The 20,468-nt window shown below is 54.1% G+C and overlaps 1 protein-coding gene across 4 annotated transcripts; it reads left to right on the forward strand.

Moving 5' to 3' along the window:
- The first annotated feature begins 826 nt into the window (after positions 1–826).
- arhgap21a (Rho GTPase activating protein 21a) lies at positions 827–20,322 on the forward strand. 4 transcript variants are annotated; one of them, XM_085939489.1, is made up of 26 exons: positions 827–1,570; positions 2,305–2,472; positions 9,904–10,080; positions 10,383–10,404; positions 10,488–10,580; positions 10,644–10,722; positions 10,805–10,859; positions 11,040–11,063; positions 11,508–13,068; positions 13,317–13,439; positions 13,506–13,608; positions 13,680–13,716; positions 13,792–13,914; positions 14,327–14,629; positions 14,692–14,756; positions 14,820–14,962; positions 15,035–15,177; positions 15,252–15,410; positions 15,472–15,550; positions 15,617–15,690; positions 15,768–15,857; positions 15,932–16,057; positions 16,131–16,175; positions 16,330–16,435; positions 17,774–17,805; positions 17,953–20,322. In XM_085939489.1, the coding sequence occupies exons 2-26, from the start codon at positions 2,419–2,421 to the stop codon at positions 19,315–19,317; spliced, it is 5,181 nt and encodes a 1,726-aa protein (XP_085795615.1). In that variant the 5' UTR covers positions 827–1,570; positions 2,305–2,418; the 3' UTR covers positions 19,318–20,322. The 4 variants fall into 4 exon arrangements, with proteins under 4 accessions (XP_085795615.1, XP_085795611.1, XP_085795612.1 ...); XM_085939485.1 differs by lacking the exons at positions 827–1,570; positions 2,305–2,472 and adding an exon at positions 4,673–4,919; XM_085939486.1 differs by lacking the exons at positions 827–1,570; positions 2,305–2,472 and adding an exon at positions 4,673–4,919 and having other exon boundaries at positions 16,342–16,435.
- Positions 20,323–20,468: the final 146 nt, after the last annotated feature.

Raw genomic sequence — 20,468 nt, forward strand, 5'->3', positions numbered from 1 at the left:
TGAGGCCAGCCCGCCTTCCAGGTTGCCGCCATTGCGCTCCTTCCTTTCTTGTTATTTTCAGCTCCGGAAAACCCATCGGAAACGAGCCGCCGCGTGACTCTGCGTTTGGAGAGATGGTTACATTCCTACTTTGGCTCCAAACTTAAGAGTGTGAGCGATAGGGAAAAAAAGGACGAAAGTCTCACGGCCTTATCACAAAACATCAAACTGCAGCTATGGCAAGATGAGTGAATCATACCTTATGATCTCTCCCAACACGGCCTGATGATTCACATGACGACCGAGCTGTTATCTGCAGCCTTGCCGTGTTGGGGGGGTGCTCGCAGGGCTTTAAGTTGTCCATTGTCTAAAAACAGGTTCCTTTCTAGACAATAGCGCACTAGCCCCCCTGAAACTGAGGGCGGTCGTGCGGGTCAAAGGAGGTCCTATTGTCCCGCCGTCTACTGAGGAGCCCGCAAAGGGAACACTGTCAGCCTTTGTTATGGTGGACATCAGCTGCGTGCAGCACCCCCCCCTCCTGCCTCCCCCTACCACACCCCACCACCAACAGCCTTTTTTGTTTTTGGGTCCCTGAGTCCCCTGTGGCTGCTGTGCCCTGCATGTCACTCACCATGATAAAGTGAAGACCTGTGCTGTTGCACTTGGTAATGGCTGGGCAACATCCACAGGCTGTCTCCATTTGCTCCTTTTTATTGAGGGGAAGTCAAGAGAATATGCACTAAAGCTCTGGCAAACGGAAGAGAGCAGGCATCATTGTGATGATCAAGCAATCCACTTCATATAGCACTTTAAAACAACCATTGCCGCGTACAAAGTGCACATGACATCTGATTTGTGACACAATAACAAAGAGTAAAAGGATGAGCATTGACCATTGACCGATAATCTAGTCAATGAACTAGTCAATGCATCAACGAATCAAGTCGTAGAAAAACAAACATAAGCTCAGTAGACACCGGAACTCCATGGAATAGTGTCGCAAATTGCCATGGGTCAATGTTGTTGTGGTACCACCTTCTGCTCTTAATAGCGACTATTATGTAACACGGCGTCCGATTGGATTGTCGTACAACTTCCAAATTTGAACTGGTCACTCGATTGGCCGCCATCGATGAGGGGCGCGGCAAAGGGCGGGGCTTCAGCAAGCTAGTTGTCCAGCTCTGCACAGATGGTCGCGCCGCCGCCAACAGGGAGGGAGGGAACTTGCTGAAATACTCGTCTGCCTCCGTGTTTTCATTGTTATCATTTGATCCTTTTGAATGATCGCTTAGGGCTGGAGATGAATGAACAGCGGAGGTTCCGTTCTGGCCGGGTCGCCGGCAGGAATGCGTGCCCGTTGAGAGGCGTCTTTCGCTGCTCGAGCCTCCGCTTTTTCTCCAGCCGAGCAGGGAGCGAGCCGCTCCAGCGGGCCGCCGCCGCCGCCGCCGCAGGGGCTCCGCTGGCGGGCTGAGCTCCTGGCAGACGACGCTTTGCTCTCCGGAGGGAGCCACCCCACCGCCGACTGAACATGGACCGAAGGCTCTGCGTCCGCAGACCGTCGCCTGGTCCTCGTTCTCTGGATTCATAAAAGGTAATGTATGCTCGCTAGCCTTGCGTTTAGTCGCCATGTGGATCAATCAAGCACAGCATCGCATCGCGACGTGACGTGCCGTCTTCCTATTTGTGTGGAGAAATGTCATCCATCCGTCCGTCCCCTTTGAAATAAGCACGCAAATATCGCCATCACCACAAAGCGACACTGTGCAAGGTTAACCGTGACGTAAATGTCACTCCTCTTGCTCGGCGTGCGTGCGTGCGTGCGTGCGTGCGTGCTGCCTTTGGATGCTCACGGGCACGCAGTTGTAAATGGCCCACAGTTAACATCATGCCAACGATATCTGCCCATCTTCACGGATCATGTCTGCACACTTTATGCCAACATAATCTGCCCATCTTCTCGCATCATGTCTGCACACTTTATGGAAAGAAAATCTGCCCATCTTCACGCATCACACTTTATGCCAATGAAATCTGCCCATATACTAAACGCTTTGCATGGTTGGAAATAATGCAGTCCGGGAGACTGGACTGTAGGGCGGAATTTGTGCTTTCACAGTGCCCCGACCGAGTCTCATTGGCGAAAACTTGACTATTTTCAAGTGTCCAAGTGAGGTCATCTCAACTAAAAAAAAAAAACAGCCCGTCTCGCAGACCTAATGCTAAAGCAAGACCCCACCACCACCAATCACGTTGTCTCATGTTTTGGTTTGGAATTCCATGTTGGAGTCCCCTCATGTGCACTGTTCCTGTGCCTCTATCTACCAGACATGAGGAAGGAGGAGGGCGTGGATTCCGATTTTTTATTTTGGCCTTTCTCAACCATCCGAGCTCCATGCAGCCCCCCACAGACTTGTCCCACCTGAGTGTTTTGACGTGCAAATGATGTCAGCGCGCGGGAGCGAAGAGCGTCGACTCCAAGATATGCCATGCAAGGTAGGTCACTCGAGGGGAGAGAGAGAGAGAGAGTGAGAGAGAGAGAGAGAGAGAGTGAGAGAGAGTGAGACAGAGAGAGAGCGAGAGCTTCTGGCAAAAAAGTTGTTGATTTCTCGCAGCTCAAGTGTCATCCACGTGAGTCCGTCCAATCACACTGAGCTCGCATTTATTCCCTCCTGCCCCTCCACGCACACAATCAGAGCATTCTCATTCCCGGGGAATGCAAAGGCACAGAGCTCACCAGCGTGTGATGCGGCTCGTGTGTCCGGGTTGAGCGGGTTCGTTCCTCCCTTCCCTCGCCTCGCCTCGCCTTCCCTTTCCTCCATGACAACTTTGTAAGAGCAAAAAAGAGCAGCACAAAGAGACGTTTATGCTCCTGCGGCTAATCTTGCTTCAGTCGGAAGCCCAAGTGCTTCTGCGCGCCGACTCGACCCGAGCGCTTACGTCGACGCAATCGCGGTGGCTCTGCAGCTCGGACTCACCGCGTGTCGTCACAGGTCAGTGGCGCTGCCATGTTTTGGATTATCGTGGTCAGCAAATGGAATCAAGCGCCCGCCCGCCCGCCCGTGCGTGCGTGCGCGTCTGTGTCGTAATCCTCTTACTCGGCTGGGCAATAAGGCCTTCAAATAAAATCTCAGGGTTTTTGTCCCCCGTCAAGATAAAATGAAGTTCTTTAAGTCAAATGTTAGCGCTGATCTGGTAAGCGTATCCACCTCGACGTCTGGTGTTCAGGATTTGCTTGTCGTCGTGTCGGGGCTGCGGTATTTCTTCACTCGCTAAGTATTTTTGAGCATATGGAGTTGCATCCAAATGCATTTGAACAAAGGCAATGTCAATATATAGCAGGCAAGTGCAATGGCGTGACATCATCACGTTGTTTACGTTGAAAGTGTCAAGATTCCCCCCACCCTTCCGTAATGACACATCCCGAGCCGCGCCTCATTAATGGAGAAGGGGCCCACTCCCCTCCCTGCATTTGCGTCTCACACACAAGCAAAGGCCGTCGCAGCGAGACTCTCCTCAACCGCCTTCCATGCTCACGAGGACAGACGGTGGTGGCGTGTTGCTCTAAATTGAGCTCAGCCGGCACGATAACCTCGTTCCCTTGCCCTTTTCCTGCCTTTCCTTTTGATGCTGCTATATTTAGCAGGCATCGAGATGGAAGCCGGCTTCCTTCTGCGCGCACGGTCACGTGACCTCCAAATGTTGGCCGATCGATCCCGCCTCCCAAGCCTTTGCGTGTCGTGTTTTGAGTGTGACATTTAGCCAAGCACGTGTGTGTGTGACTTTGTTGTTGGCGGAGCCTTATGTAAGCGGCTGAAAAACCGCCACGTCTGTGCAAGCTTTGCAGCGACTGGCAGCAATCCGCATGATTGCCTGACGCTGTCATTGCTGGAAGTCAGCGGCACTTTTTGCTGATTTTTGTCACTTTGCAAGGCTTTGGCCATTCTGTAAAAATATCCCAAAATGAAAGCCTCTATCTGCAGGCAAGGCTTTTTGTTTTGTGCATTGCTTGTTTGGGATGGAGTGGCTGGCGTGCCTGCACTGAGACACGCTTTGATTGAGCGGGGCGGGCGAGGCCGTTGCAATGTGTGTTTTCATGGCGTACTTGATAGCGACCGGCTTCGACGCGGGACTTGAGCTGAGTCGGTCAAGCCCGCCACAAGGACGCGTCGTCGTCGTCAAGTGACAAATAAAGGACGTAGAGGAGTCTTTGACGTGTCGAGAATCTTCGGGTCGCTTCCTGTCTTTACTGCGGCCGTCACAAAACTGCCACCGCTACGCTCGCTGTCCTTACCGTGCTGTCTTTAGCGCGCCTACAATCTTTTCAGACCTTTTTGCCGTGACGTCACATGTACGTGAGCGTGCGTCATCCGTGTCTGTTGAAATGAATGAAGATCTGGGTGTGAGGGAGGAGCTTAAAAGTCCAGCCCAGGTGAAGTCCTGCATTGCGGCCACGAGCTGCTGCTGTTGCTGCTGCTGCTGCTGTTGCTGCTGCTGCTGCTGCTGCTGCTGCTGCTGCTGCTGCTGCTGCTGCTGCTGCTGCTGCTGCTGCTGTTGCTGCTGCTGCTGCTGCTTCTGCTGCTTCTGCTGCAGAGATCAGCACAACCGCGCAGCGCAAACGCAGCCTGGCTCTCACTGGTGTCAGCCGTGTTTCCGGAGACAAATTGACAGCACGTTCCCTCCCGGGTGAGGGGCTTTGGAATATGCCTCGGAATGACCAATCGACGCGCCTCTCTCCGGAGATGCTCTAGAGATGCCGTGCTCACCCGCCGGCCGCCTGTCGGTGTGAGTCGGCCGGCCGGCCGGGCGGCGCTGCAGCCCGGGTTGCAATTTGAAGCTGAAGACTGGCGTCGGGCAAGATGTCGCGTATGAATGTTCTGGACTGCATGCTCAGCAACAAGTGGAGCCTGGTCTGCGATCTCTACTGTGCCTGGAATGGTCAGGTATGTACGTCGGTGGTGTCCGGGGCTTTCCAGCGATGGCATCCCTCGTATCTGCGGCCGTATTAATAGCCGGCATTCATTGAGCGATTTGGCAAGTGGAAACTGTGGCGTGCCTGGCGTGCTGACCTCCCAGTGTCCCCTTGCGTGCCTGCCTGCCTGCCTGCCTCTGTCTCCGGGAGCCACTAACAACATCTGCCTTGTTATTTGCTGCAATATCTCTGACTATATTCCAATGGGGATGCTGTTTTGGCGCAGTTTGACTTCCATTTGAACCGACAACTTGGCCCAAATGCTCCAAAAGTACCTGTGCACTTTTGGCAACTGCGCTAGAGTCGGTGGAACGGGTCGGGTCGTCCGTTCACTGACTCATCAGGGATCCCGGCTCCGACTGTCTTTTGTAGAAGTGACTTTGGTGTCTTGCGAAGAGCACAAAAGTCCCAAATTTTGTCCAGTTTCCATATGGGCTGGAAGCAGTGAGTGCGGGCGTCACATCCAGGACTCTGTTTGTCACTCACAAGTAATCTCCTCTGTGCTGTTTTGCTCCTTGGACCGGACACTCAGACAGGCGACCCATTGTAGCCTTTTTTTTGGGCCCGCTAAGAAAGAGCCGTGGGCCATGCCGCTCCCGGCCAACCCTGATTCAATTTGGGCAAAATTGTTTGCGTGGAACTGATGGGGCTCTTGTTTTTCAACTGCTGTCTGAGGTGCTGGAGACGGCCTTGTTTACAAGTGAACACCTCTTTCTGTTTTTGTTTCAAATGAGTTGCACGTCACCTCATCATTCAAAGGCCACGCCCAATCCAATTGCTTTGTGAAGACAAGATTCCAATCCTGGAATGATAATATGCGCATTTTGTCATTGGAAAGCCTTTGTGGGCAGATGCATCAACTTGGCGTCCAGTGTGCCTTGCCTTTCCTGTGCTGTGCTGTGCTGTGCTGTGCTGTGCTGTGCTGTGCTGTGCTGTGCTGTGCTGTGCTGTGCGCCCTCCTTCCGTCTCATTTCTCCTTTGTGGAGCAGCATTCCAGAGTGTTGGCCCGCACCATCGCTCCGAGCATTAGCATATGAAAGCGGTCAAGTGGCTGTGAAAAGAGGAAAGGAAAGCAAGGGAGAAGCGTCATGAAACTGGCAACACGCTCGCCAGAAGAATGTTGGGAGCACATGTGGGCATGTTGACGCCTTTTGTCACCGTGGTAACGCCACAGACGGATGCTTCTTCTGTCATTGAGCAGCAAGAAGGAATCATCCCTTTGGTGCGATGCAGACGTTGCTGGCTCAGTGTTCTGTTGCCGTCTTAAAGCGCGCGGAGCTCCTCCTCTGCCCAACCCCTGACCGTGTCCAACGGCTTCTTTGGACGTCTTTGACACCAATTGCTATCTTGGACGTCATCTTTTGGGATAGCCCGAGAAAGGCAAATAAGTGAGCTTTGGCACCCGTGCACGGTGATTCTTGTTGATTCTGGTTTGCTTCTCTTCTAAAACAAATGACATCCATCTGTTTCTCCCCGGCCTTACTTTCAAAAAAGAAAAAGAAAAAAAAAAGCTCAGCGACGCCAAAGAGCTAACCAGTGTTGATTGGGGGAGGTGGGGCAAAGGGTGTGCAAAGAGACCCTTGTGTCAAGGAGGGGGGGAAGAGATGCAGCCGAGAAGGAAAAGATGAGGCATTGTAATGGTTTCCAGCTGGTTGCGGGTGTGGCCGCTGTACGCTTCAAGTCTCTGACCCAACAACCAATTTTCTTTTTGATTTTATTGCATTGGCTCATGAAAATATGGCCATTTAATCTATTTTCCAAAAGGGTTCTGGGTGTTGCTTAAATTGTCAGGATGGACGGAGCGGTGTCCGGTGCCGGATGTACGTCTTTAGGAACAAATCTCTTTCTCTTCTTTTGGGCCCATTGGTGATTTCTGGGTCTTGGCTAGAAGGGTTAGGGTTGGGAGGCCGGCCACGTTATTCCTGACATTCCAACGTGCGTATCTCACGGCGCCAGCCCCGACTGCTTTCAATCAGTCGGCTCTCCAGATGGGCCTGGGCTTTGGGTGGGACTGCGACAGAGGGGAGCGGGCTGACTCAGGGCTGTTCTGCTTATCGACATACTTGCGCTCACCCCACCCGATTGCGTCAGCTTCCTTCTCGGACCGCTTGTCACCATGCACCATTCCTCGCGTGCTGTATTTATTTGCGTGGCGCTCCACTGCGATGTTTTTTTTCCTGGTTGACATTTTCCACGGGGGCTCGTGTTCCGGAAAGACGGCTGTGCGCGCACTACAGGACGTGCTTTTTACAGCCCGATGAAAGAAAACAGCAATTGAGGCCAATGTTGTCATTTAGTGAAAGCTCAGTCATTGCACCTTTTGGAGCCACCCGTGCCGCTTGCGTAAAGAAGCTAGCGAGTTAGCTTCCCGAAGAGACCAGCCGTATACTTTTAATCGCCGCTTTTACTACGTTGTCATCCCGTCTTCAAGTGGGAGTGCCACCTCTCCTGCAGGTGCCCGAGTGAAAACAAATGGTGTCCGTCCATGTGCTTGGCTCAAATAGTTGTGTGCGTGCGTGCGTTGTCACGGCGCGTTTGCCGCTGCTGGGTCATTAAAGGCGGCCGTAGCAGATTCTATGGGATTGGGATCCGCCAAACGCTCTTGCTCGCCTCCTCCCTATCAGTCAACGGCACGACAAGACCATCTGTCTGTCGCTCAATCTGGATGCTCCAACGTCGACCTGGGCAGACCTTTGTGCTTCTCTTCTGCGTCAACTTGAACCCTGCCGCGCGCTCACAGCCGAGACATCTTGCCGCCGGCCCTCGGTTGCGTAACGAACGGCCTTCCGCTGCAAGAGAGCACGGGCGGGGCTGAAAAGAAAAAGCAGAGATTGTTCTTCTCGCCTCGAGTCAGCCGTTAAGACGCGCAACTCCATGAATGCTATGATGAATGAAGGCAAAATGTCCCAAGTCTGGTGACCGGAAGGAAGGCGTTGAGCACGGCCGGGCCGCTGTGACTAACTTTCCACGAGGTGACGTTACCGCTAAGGTGAAAGACGACATTGTTTTCTCGCACTTGCCCCGCCCCGAATCAACCTCGCGTCATTCTGTCAGACTATAGCCACGTCTGCTGCAAGGTGAAAAGGTGAAAGCGCCCAAGCCTCGTGATCTCTCGAAGGGTGGCGGTTTATCTGTTATTCAGATTTTCACCATCAAAAAACCTTTCCCAACTAATTGCAGATCAGTTGGCGGCAGCGAATCTGAGACACCAGCTGATCCTCGGCCCGGGAACGCACAACTCTCCCTAAAATGGGAGCCGCGCGCCTTCGCCTATTGCGCGACACGGGAATGCCCCACGTGGTGGTCGTGAATATTTCAAGTGGCGTCATGTGTATTTTTAGAAGTGGCCATCATCTCTGGTGTCTTGCCTGGATTTCAAATGGACACTGTGACAGAGGCGATGTCCGGAATGGACTCGCAGCGGCGCTATTTTGGCTCTTGTAAAGTTGAAGTCCGGTGTTTGTCTGTTCCAGATGCGGGCGGCATCTCATGGAAGGCGAATGAATCTTTGCCCTGTTTATTGAGTTTTTTTTTTACTGTGGATTTTGCGAATGCGTGCAAGGTTCCTTTTCTTCCCTCTGCATTGTTTTTGGCCAAACTCGCCACACTGAGGGAAATCCCCTGGATTTCTTTCCCCGCCCGGATCTCGGCGCCGTGGACAGGAGGCAGCAGCCTTTAGCTTTTGGGTACATGAGAGGATCTCATTCATCATTTGCCCAAAACAGGTATTACGTTGTTCAACCAAAAACAGCGCAACAACGGCATCACACGGGCTTCAACGGCCGGCCGGCCGTCTGGATGGCTGCTCTTGTTTGTCGCGCTCACATTTCTGACTTGTTTGTGAAGAGAGCGAGGCGGGAGTTTCCTACCACAAGACTGGAGCTCATCACGTGTCTGGCGTCTGAACTTGCAGCATTGGCTTCAGATTGTCCTAAAATTGTCAAATGCGCTTGTAAAAATAGAAACAGCATGTGGTGGTGTGAATGCAGCAGCTCCAAAATGGGGCCCTTCGAATTCCTGCTGTCTTTTCCATAAACAAACTCCTTGCACTGTATTGGGCCCGATGCGCTGAGCATATTGTGCTAACCCAGGGGTGTCAAACCGTTTGTTTTGGGGGTTTTTTCACGGGCCGCATTGTAGTCATAGCTTCTTTGGGAGGGCCGTTATTATGTCAATCCAAATAAATGTATGAGCACCTCATATTAGTATATACAGTCAAAGCTACAAAACAAACTCACAAATAACTCGTTTTCAAATCAGACGAGAAATAACTGGTCAAATATATATATATAAAAAAAAAGATGATTAAAAGTGAAGACAATTTGCAATTCTAGTAATGACACATGAATTTGTCTTCGCGGGCCACATAAAATGATGTGGCGGGCCGTATCTGGCCCCTGGGCCTTGAGTTTGACACCTGTGTGCTAACTGTGCAAACTGTGCCAGGGGGACATTCCACCACTGGCTTTCCCGTTGTTGCCACTGATGTTCTGGCTCCATCCAGTTCAAATAGAGCGCCACTGTTGACCACCACGGTCGTGTCCTGTCTGATGAAGAGCCACCTCGGTCCCACTGTTGGCATCTTTCCCTGGTGTTCAAAGGTTTGGAAAGAAACAGTGTGGCGAGAAGGATGCCGTCGGCCGCTCAGGGTTGACAAAACCCCAAATACCATTGGCTCACGATGTTGTTTTCAACACAATTTGGTGTGGCCTGCCAGACATTCCTCGCTTGTCAAGCTCAAGAGTCCAATTTGAGTCTCAAGCGCTGTGCCCGAATGACACAACCAACGGCGTCCGTCGGCATGTTTTTGTGGATGCTTGTTGCCAAGTTGCCACACAATGTCGCCAAACTACCGTCTGCACTATGTTTAGCTCAGGTCAGAAGAAGAAGAGACTGGTCAAGAAGTTTGCAGCGGGACAATGACGGCATGGCTTTCTGTTTTTTTCTTTCCGAAGGATGGGCCCGATCAGAGCGAGACCTCGGCCGCGGGCTCTCTCAGGACCGAGGTGGAGCCGTTCTCCTGGCCCGGGCCCAAGACGCTGTGCCTGCGCCGCACCTCGCAAGGCTTCGGTTTCACTCTGCGCCACTTCATCGTCTACCCGCCCGAGTCGGCCGTGCACAACTCCTTCAAGGTGACTACTTTTGAGTGACAACCGCCTCCGGGTCCAAGGCAATCGAGTCGAGTCGTCGGCGTGCGGCAGTGGGGCTCAGTTTTGTTGTCGATGCTGGCATCGCCGCACGCTGAGCCTGAAGTTGTGCTCTTTGTCATTTGTGTGAAGGAATTGTCGGCGCTGACATTCCACCGAGTCAGACGAAAAGTAGCTCGCGAAAGAAATGCCTGCATTGCTCTGCCTCAACTTTTACGATCTTTTTGGGAGAGGGGAGTTTGCCTGACATGATCAAATACACACTCCCCTTCTGGTTTCTTGTCTAGGATGAAGACAACGGCAGCCAAGGTGAGTGTGAAAACAAGCAACTGAGGGCTTTGCGGCTGAATTCAAACGGGGGTCGCTCACGCGCGCCGCCGTCTTCTTGGCAGGGAGGCGGCGAAGTCGCCTGGAGCCCATGGACACCATTTTCGTGAAGCAAGTGAAGGACGGCGGCCCTGCGCACGGAGCCGGACTCTGCACGGGTGCGCCTGCTTGTGTAGATTGTGGCCGGTGCCAACGTGGTGGCTAATGCATTTTCCCTGCAGGCGATCGCATCGTGAAGGTGAATGGTCAGAGCATCATCGGCAAGACGTACTCGCAGGTCATCGCCCTGATCCAGAACAGGTGAGCGAGCCCGACCGAGGCGCCGCCCGCCGTGGCCGCCGCCGCACACGTTCCTCTTCTCACGCCGTTTGCTTGGATGCAGCGATGCCTCGCTGGAGCTCTGTGTGATGCCAAAGGACGAGGACATCCTGCAGCTGGTAAAAACCCTCTTCCATTCCAATTCCAGTGCGAGACCACTGACAAAAAGAGACCGCTTGTGTTATTGGCGGGGCGTACTCGGTGGTCTCTGTCGTCTTCTTTCCTTCAGCACAAAGTAGTGTCTTTGTGCTTGGCTGTCAATTTGGTTTCACAGCTCTTTGTCCTTTTCCCGCCTGCAGTTTTCCAGGGACATCACAGCTCTGGTAAGATGGCAACTTTGCTACCAGCTTTTTCTCCCGCCTTGCTTGAGTCATTGGGGCGCTGTGCAAGGGTGGGGCACATTTCCTGCCTCTTGTCAAAAAGCGGCCAGCGTTTGAACCAGAGAGCGCTCGATGTCTTTGTGTTGTGGACGTGTTGACAAAGGTGGCGTTGCTCGCTCACTCAAAAGAGCTGACCTCTGTTGGGCTTCTCCTGACGACTGCAACCAGCATGCGCTCGCTCGCTCGCTCGCTCGCTCCTGTTGTTGTCATTGTCGCGAGCTGGTTTGTCCGAGTCCATTAGCCGCCTTCCAAGGTCGTGGTTTGTCAGCCAAACGTCAGCTTGGTGGCCACACTGGCTGGCCGATTCTTCATCTTTTAAAAAAAAGCATCATCGGCGGTGGCAGCTGTGGAGGACACACCCTGTACCATATGTTTGTTGTCTTGCAGGCGTATTCTCAGGACGCGTACCTGAAAGGAAACGCGGTGTACGGCGGCAATGCCGACAACATCCCCCGACCACCCCCCATATGTTACCCTCGGGTTGAGATCAAGGTGATGGAGGCAAGTGACGGAGATGATGCCTCGCACCGAAAGGAGAAGAGCTACCGAGTGGAAATTCCGCCGCAGACGGCTGTCTGCGTCTCTCGTGACAAGTCGCCCGTGCGCCTGGCTCAGGCGGGCCCCGACCTCAGGCCTGAGGAGAACCCACGCCGTGCTTCTCTGCCTCTGGCATCTTCTCCGCCTCTGGCGTCTTCTCCACCTCTGGCGACTTCGCCGCTGCAGAGTCCCGCGGAGGCCCTGGTACGCTGCCCGAGCCATCCCGACAGCCCAAGCTCCCTCACAGCTGCCTCGCCAGGCAAGCTATCAGCCGACGCTGACCGTCGTGCCCCCTCTGCGACGGCCTCGTCCTCCCCTCACCAGAACATTGACTGGAGGACTTACACCACCTACAAGGACTACATTGACACCAAGAGACTCCACACGTACGGCTGCCGCACCATCCAGGAGCGTTTGGACAGTTTGCGTGCCGCCGTAGACCCGGACTCCGGCTCCGCCTACACTCAGCGGCGCTCATCGTCCGCGTGTCGTCCAAGAGGCTCGAGCGCCTCTCAGGTCCGGTGGAGGAGCGCATCGACAGAGCGAGGGCCCGACGGCGGGACCCGCGCCACGCCGTCGCGAAGCGCTTCTCAGGAAAAGCTCGGCCGGTCAGAGCCGAGCGGTAATTGGCCTCGGAGCGCTTCCCAAGACGCGCTGCCGTTTAGCGGCGAAGCTCGTGCGCTCGACCACAAGCGGACGGCTTTGGAGGACCGTCTTCTGCTTTGCCAAGGAGAGGAAGCCAGAGCCAGCAGGCAGGGGGTGGCCCAAAGAACTCTGGCCGGGCGCGACGCAAAGCCGTTATCAAATTCCTCTTTGGCGGACGGGATGTCTGGCAAACCTCCGTTAAGGACAGATGGCAACCTTTTGTGGTTAAAACCTGTTCAAAATGCCGCCACCAAAACCACAGACTCGCTCAAAGACCAAAGAGCTGGTATCGGCGGAAATCACGCGGCGGGCTACCCATCACTCCGGACTCGGGCTGACAGTTTGAAGACGGAGAGCGGGTGGGATGCCATTTTGGCGGTGAGGTCTTCATCTTGCTCGGGTCCCTCGGGTCAAGCGGCCACGCAGCGGCGGACGCAAAGCGGCACCGTCTCGTCTGTCGACATAAACGGAGCCGTGGGTCAAAAGCCAAAGGCTTCGGTGCAGACTAACGGCACGCGAGGACGCGACGCAACAGCGGTCATCCTGAGAAAGGAGAAAAAGTGCGGAGCTTCTCGGCCACACCCTTCGTCCCGCCTCTTTGCCGTTTGTGATGAGCGAGGTGCCAAGCCGCCGTCCTTACTGAAGGCCGCATCTGCCGACGCGGTGGCGTGTTGGACCCATGGCGGCTGCAGGAGACCCGGGGCCAGCCGAGTCAAGGGTGGCTCCCAAAACCTGGACGACTCCCTGGACTCCATCCCCTTTATAGGTAAGAGCCTCCGTCGTGTAGCGCACAGGACTTTTTGGCTACCGCTTTGCTTCGCCGTGGCGTGTGATGTCATTTCAGTCCATTTGTCACATCTCGTTACCAATCACGCTGATTCACGAGTAGTCGAAGGAGTCGTCTGAGATTACCAAACACACTTGAACTCAACCTGGCATTCTTAAACGTGTCAACAATTAGTCAGGACGGATCCTTGATTGAGTATTGAAGGACAAGTTTGTGCGTCTCCTCAGATGAGCCATCCAGCCCCAGCTCGGATCTGGACACGATCAACATTCCGGCCTCGGCTGTCATCTCGGCGACGCCCGTCGAGGCCACGTCACCCATCATGCGCCGCCACATGTCGCACGACCACGGTATTGGCACCGCTCACAAAAGGCTGACTTGAGCCCAGTGGCAAAGTTGACATTTCTCTTTCTCAGATTCCCTCCGGCTCACCGTCATCGAGTCAGACTCCGGCGGTAAAACAGAGCGCTCCTTGTCCTATGACGAAGGCTTGGATAACTACCGGGAAGATGGCGCAGGGTGAGTGTTGACGAGGAAGAAAAAGGAAAAAATGCTTCCCGCTCATTCTTGTCCATTTTATGCTCATATAGGAGATCCTTGATCGCCGGGCTCAAAGGCCTCAAGAAGGTGAGGCCTTCTCGTCCGTGGTTGCCAGTGAGCAAAGATGGGACGCACGCAAAGACATTTTGTTTTCCACCGCAGGCGACGGACAGGTCGTCAGAAGATTCCGGATCCAGGAGGGATTCGTCATCGGACGTCTTTTGCGACGCTACCCGCCGGGAGGGTCTGCTGCATTTCAAGCAGCTGAATAACGACAAGGGCAAGGTAGCTTAGCATCCATGCCGCATTCCTTCCCAAGCTTCAACCGAGTGCTAAAGTGTGGCTTTAAGCGACCTAAAGAACCTTTTTTGCTCACCGCATCTCTCCTGCTAGATCTCAGTGGCGCCAGGCATGTTGTGGCTCAATGTGGTACTACTTTGTTTGGTTGCATTACCTGACATGTTTGGGCTTGTACTGCCGCCTTCAACAGACTCTAATGAAGGAGAAAGTACAAGCCCAAACATGTCAGGTCATTTGATTTCAGTCAAATCATTATAGTCCGGAAAATACGGTATATATCCGGATTGTTGTTTGTAGGATGAATTGCGGTGGTGTAGCGCACACGGTGCAGCAGAGAAATGTGAGCATGGGAAAGGCTCCATCCATCTCCGCCGACACTTTCCCACTGTTTTGGCAGCGTGTGAGCGGCGGCGGCGCACGCTCCTGGAAGCAGATGTACGCCGTGCTGCGGGGTCACCATCTCTACCTGTACAAGGACAAGAAGGACAGGCGGGCGCACAGCAAGTGGCGTGCGGCCGGCGAGCTGCCGCCCATCAGCGTGCGGGCTTGCCTCGTCGACATCTCCTACAGCGACACCAAGCGCAAGAACGTGCTGCGCCTCACCACATCCGACCGCGAGTACCTCTTCCAGGCCGAGGACCGTGAGGACATGCTGGCCTGGATCCAAGTCATCCAGGAGAGTGGCGCCCTGGATGAGGAGGTGAGAAGAAGCACATGGCGACCTCTGCTTGCCTCTGAGTTCATCCTTTTTTCTCCTTTTAGAACGCAGCCTTCACCAGCCACGATCTCATCAGCCAGAAGATCCGGGAGTACAACACCTTGATGAGGTAAGAAACGGGGAGGGAGAGTCCGGGGTGCGAGCTCTCCTGGGATCTTTGTCTGGTCCTCAGCCCAACGGGCGGCAAGCCGGAGGCGTCGTCTCGGCAGTCGCCGAGCATCCGCCACACCCTGCTGGGGGGCAAAGGAGGAGACGGCAAAACTCCCGCTTGGTATTCGCCCAAGCCCGAGCAGGAGAAGAACGTGATGCACAAAGGTCAGCTGAGCGCCGAGCGGTGGTTGCCCTGTCTTTTCTTGGAGGGTGCTCATACTGCCCCCTCCCGCACAGATGACAGCAGCCCCCCCCGAGACAAAGCCACATGGCGTAAGGGCATCCCGGGCCTGATGAGGAAACCTTTTGAGAGGAAACCGTCTCCCGGCGTCACCTTCGGAGTGAGACTGGAAGACTGTCCGCCTGCGTGCAACAACAAGGTCTCTCTTGTTGCGAGATTTTCCTTTCACAGCCGACCGAAAAGTCACATGTGAAAAATGTCGGCCTGCCTTAGTTTGTGCCGCTGATCGTGGAGGTGTGCTGCGAGCTGGTGGAGGAGCGAGCCCTGGAGTACACGGGCATCTACAGAGTGCCCGGAAACAACGCGGCCATCTCCAGCATGCAGGAGGAGCTCAACAACAAGGGCATGAGTGACGTCCATCTCCAGGACCATGTGCGTGCCTGCGTTGCTCCCCCTCGTTTCAGCTGGGCACAACAATGTGGGCTTTTCGCAGAAATGGCGCGATCTCAACGTGATCAGCAGCTTGCTCAAATCGTTTTTCCGGAAGCTGCCTGAGCCTCTCTTCACCAACGGTATTGCGCTTTTGTCTCCTCGCGAGTTTTTTTCAAGTGACTTATCGGCCATGTGACCACCCGCAGACAGCTACGCTGACTTTATTGAGGCCAACAGAATAGAAGAGCCCGTGGAGAGGCTCAAAGTGCTCAAGAGGCTGGTAGGTGATTTGCTCACCCGCACCCGTCCGTCCTTTGCACCTTGCCGTCGTTTTGAACAACTCGGGTCTCCTTTCAGCTTCGCCAGCTGCCCGATCATCACTACGAAACCCTCAAGTTCCTCTCGGCTCACCTGAAAACAGTGGCGGACAACTCGGAGAAGAACAAGGCAGGCCTTTTTGCCTCCCTCTTCCTTTTCTTCTCGGGTGCAGCCACTCGCTAATACCCTTATTATCCTTGTAGATGGAACCCAGGAACCTGGCCATCGTGTTCGGCCCCACCCTGGTGCGCACCACCGAGGACAACATGACCAACATGGTGACGCACATGCCCGACCAGTACAAAATAGTCGAGACACTCATTCAGAATGTGAGTGAAAAGACAATGTGACATTTTTCTTCCATTTTGCGCAATCCCAATTTTTGCTCTTTCCATTTTCCAGTACGACTGGTTCTTCACCGAAGGAGCCCACGCAGACCCTGTGGTGGTGAGCATCTCTCATTTTTAGTGTGGCAGCGGTCAGCTTCCAGGAGACTCCCGATGCTTTTGTGGTTCTTTCAGCAGCACGCCATGATTTTTTCGGCTGGCGCCTGCCTTTTGTTTCTGAACTTTGCAGGCTGTTGACTTGTGTTTCCCTGCAGAGGGTTTTGCAGGGGGAGAGCACGGTGGAGTCACAGCCGGTGCCCAACATCGATCACCTGCTCACCAACATTGGTCGCACAGGCACATCACAGGGCGAAGTATCGGGTAAGCGCGCCGCCCCGCCTGGGCGCCGACCGCTGAAGCTTTTCTCTCCGATGGCTCCGCCGGCGTATAGCAGCGCTTCTCAACCGTCGCGGCAAGCGGCCTTGTTTCTATTTCGCATTTGCAATAACACGAAATTGGTGTGTTTGCTGGCTTCTTGCCTTTGTGAAGGTTGGGAAATGTCGTGGCCGCATACCAGCATTTGGCTTTCAGAGGCGAGAAGTGATAAATTGCGGCTTGATTTGTTTTGAGAGCTTGTGCGCGCGCGTTCTGCTGCTGCCGCTGCTGCCGCCACTGCTGTGTCTAACGTTGTTTGCAGTGTTCCCAGTCCAAAGGCCTCCTCTCAATCCCTCTGTCTCTACTAGTGAGGCTCTGTCGGGTGTCCTAAAGACTTTGCCGCCATTCACACATACTGATCTTGACACAGGCCAAGTGGGCGGAGTGTATCACACCATGATGTCACTGATGGACTCTATAATGTCCGTGATGGACAACTGGAACTGTAGGAAGAAGGAGGATTGTTGCGCCCCCTGTAGCTGCCTAGTCTGCCGGAACCCGCAGTTCATTTAAGAAAAAAGGGTAACAAAAAAAAGCCCCCCCCCCCCCCAAAAAAAAAAAAAGCACGCAGCTACACGGTACAGTACGGCGCCCCCTGTGGTGGCTTTTCTGTCAGCATCTGGCCACTGTGACTGTCTGAAAAAGGCTCTCAGCTGTCTCTCCTCACTGTTTCATAGCTGGCCTGCGCGGGAGATGCCACGGTACGGTCTCGCCTGTCCTACCATCATCTCTACTGCAGGGGGCGCAGAGGGGCAGAGTACATCATAAATCCAATCCGTACATAAACCACGGGGTTAGGGGGAGGCACCCGACACTTAGCGTCTTGTGCAGCGTCCTCTCTTGTCATAGGTTGAGCCCCTCTGGTGGAGCCCCTCTGTGACCCCGCCCGCCCGCCCGCCCGCACATCACTTCACTCTTGTCGTGGCACCCACTCGTGTGCATTGTTTTGTGTGAGCATTACCCAAAGCGGGGCATAGAAGGGAGAAGCAAGAAGAAGTGTGAATGATTGTGATTTGAAAACTCAACTCAGCTCTGCTTGTGTCCATTCTGCACGCCCGCCGCACACGTCTGTCTCACACTTGACGCCTTTACGTGACTCAGCAGAGGGTGCCGTTCCCTCCCTCTGTCCCGCTTTTCAGCAGTGTCCGGCATGGCGCGTGCGTGCTCACGCTTGTGTCTCACGCCACCGTGTACGCTCATCCCGCCATCAACATGCTTCTCCTCTTCCACCACAATACAACCTGGCCTCCTAATCCGTGTTTGTTGTTCTCCTGTCTTCCACAGATTCTCCCACCAGTGACTCGGCCAAGTCCAAGGTGGGTAGTGACTCGGTGCGCTAGTGTAGGGTGACAGCAAGCACAAACAAGTGAAGAGAATTTCTCCCTTGATGCAAATACAAAGGTCCAGTCACAGAGATGCTCCTTGCTTCCAGAACCCTTTCCTATCACGTGTTATGTGCGCAGGGTTCCCGGGGCTCAGGGAAGGAGCAGTGCGGCCGAGAGCTCCTGGTCTCCTCCATCTTTGCCGCCGCAGCCAGTCGCAAAAGAAAAAAGTCCAAGGAGAAAGTGCAGCCGAGCAGCTCTGATGATGACCCGGATGGCGTTTTCCCCACCAAGGAACTTCCCGGGCCGAAGGGGGACCCGGAGGAGAACGCCCTCATCGGCGCCAAGGCCAAAGCGGGCGCCAGGAAGGATCAACAGAATGGCAGAAGATTTGAGCCCACGCCCAAAGCCAAGAGGGATCCGTCCCCGGATGTGGGCGGTCGAGGCGTCCCTCAGGGAAAAGCCTCCCCTGACCCTCCGTCATCGTACCTCGACACCCTCGACTCCGGCACGTCGTCTGAGCCAAAAACGCCGACCGCCAGAGCCTTTCTCGAGGTGGACGTGAGCTCTATCACCTCGGACTTCTCCACGTCGTCCGTTACCTTCCCGACCGGCGCCGAATCCCTGGCGTTGAGCCCCGAGCCGCAGGGTGGCGAGGAGGCGGACGACGAACGCAGCGAGCTGGTCAGCGAAGGCCGGCCCATGGAGACGGACAGCGAGAGCGACTTCCCGCTCTTTGTGTTGAGCGCCGCCAGCCAGTCCACGCCCTGCCCCAAGAAGAACGGCGAGGGTGGCAGAACCAAGATGGATGGGCGGCGGCTCTTCCCCACTCAGAAGATGATGGAGTGCGACACGCTGTCTCGTCGCCGCCTGCTGCGGAGCAAGACGGACAGCAAGACGGACAGCAAGACGGACAGCAAGACGGACAGCAAGACGGACAGCGAGTCGTCAGCAGGCGGCGAGGCTCGGGCAGAGGCCTACTCACGCCTGGCGCGGGTCCTGGAGGTGATGAAGAAGCGGCGGTCCACCGGCAGCCTCAGCTCGTCGTCCCGCAGCGAGTCGGAGCGCTCGGAGCCCGACGCGTGGCACCTCAAGATCAGCGAGCGTCTCAAGTTCCGGCTGCGCTCCTCCTCGGACGACGTGAGCCACGCCCCTGACGTCAGACGAAAGAACAACATCCGCCGGCGCCACACTATGGGCGGACAAAGGGACTTTGCCGAGCTCGTCCACGACTGGCGAGAGCAAGGCACCGCGGACTGGACGGCTGACCTGTCGCCGCCAGACGGCCTGAAACCCCGACGGGACTTCGGCATCCACGACTGGCTTGGTGGGGATCGTGGCCAAAAGGGCCAAGTTGGGCCGCCGCCGCCCAACGCTGAGCCGGTGCCCGATACTGCCCCCGAAAGCGCGGTGGCCACCAACGGCAAAAGCGGCGGCGACGATGCACACCCTCATAAACTGTCGGAGGCAGAGGTAGTGTGCTCGCGCTTCTACCAGTATCTTTGACCCCCCCGATACCTGGATAAATAAGGTGCACTCTCAGGTGCACTGTAGTTTGGTTGTGTAAATAACGTGTACAGCTGCCATGATTGTGATGGCAAACTTCACTAATCGCTAGCCAGACTGGAACTTCCTGCTGCATGTGCTTGGAACGGATTCATTCATTTTCCATTATTTGTAATGGGAAAACATGATCCGGAATTCAACGATTCAGTTCTCAAACAGCCCTCCGGAACGGATTGTGTTCGAAAACCGAGGCTCCACTGTACTTGACACAAGGTGTCCAAACGAGTTTATTTTAGCGCACACAGAAAACCTGCCACCAGATAGCGCCAGAGTAATGCGTTTATTGCTTTGGCCATTTTTTGCCAAGAAAGAAAATACGCAGAAAAAGAAAAGATGAAAAGATTTTTAAACCACGACTATGCGGGGATCCATTGTCCATGTGCTTGAAGACACATTATGTGGACATAAGTACTGGGACTTCTCAATAAAATGGCTAAACTGGAGCCTTCATTCCAAATCAGAAGCAAAAAATGATCCTATTAACTTTGGTCACACGGTACAGGCAGGCGGCTGTTGTGGGAATGAATGTCGCACATACGCAACAGCACATACGCAACAGCCAGAGATTAGTTTGCCAAATATATTTTTAATTTGATCAAATAAAATTCAATGTAACGATGATGACAGAATACGAGGATGCAATATTTTTGCGTATGGTCTTTTTTTTTTTTTTTTTTCTATTTCCAATCTCTGTCCAGTTATTGTCCCAAACAGACATCAGGTCAATGTATGTTGTTGTCCTCCCAAAAGTGCCTCTTTTTTTCCCTCGTTTTGTAACTTTCTATAAAAAGTTGTTTATAAGAAGGAATTTGAGACAGGTTAAGCTCTTTTTATTTCTTCGTTCGTAATGTTTCTCCAGAAACATGAAGCAGTCGCATATGTCTCGTCAGCACAAGCGCTAGTGCAATGTCCCCCTCGAAGAACACTGGAAATAAATAATGACAATGATGAGTCTTTTTGTTTCTTTTTACTACGCAGCTTGCGAATGTACTGTGAAACACATGACATTGACCGACTGAATAGAACAGTCACTCTAAATAGAAAAGAAAGCAGTATTGTCTAGTGTGTATAATAAATACTAACTGGTTTAT

This window comes from Syngnathus leptorhynchus, chromosome 19 (assembly GCF_054491065.1).
Source record: "Syngnathus leptorhynchus isolate UIUO chromosome 19, UIUO_Slep, whole genome shotgun sequence".
Lineage (NCBI taxonomy): Eukaryota > Metazoa > Chordata > Actinopteri > Syngnathiformes > Syngnathidae > Syngnathus > Syngnathus leptorhynchus.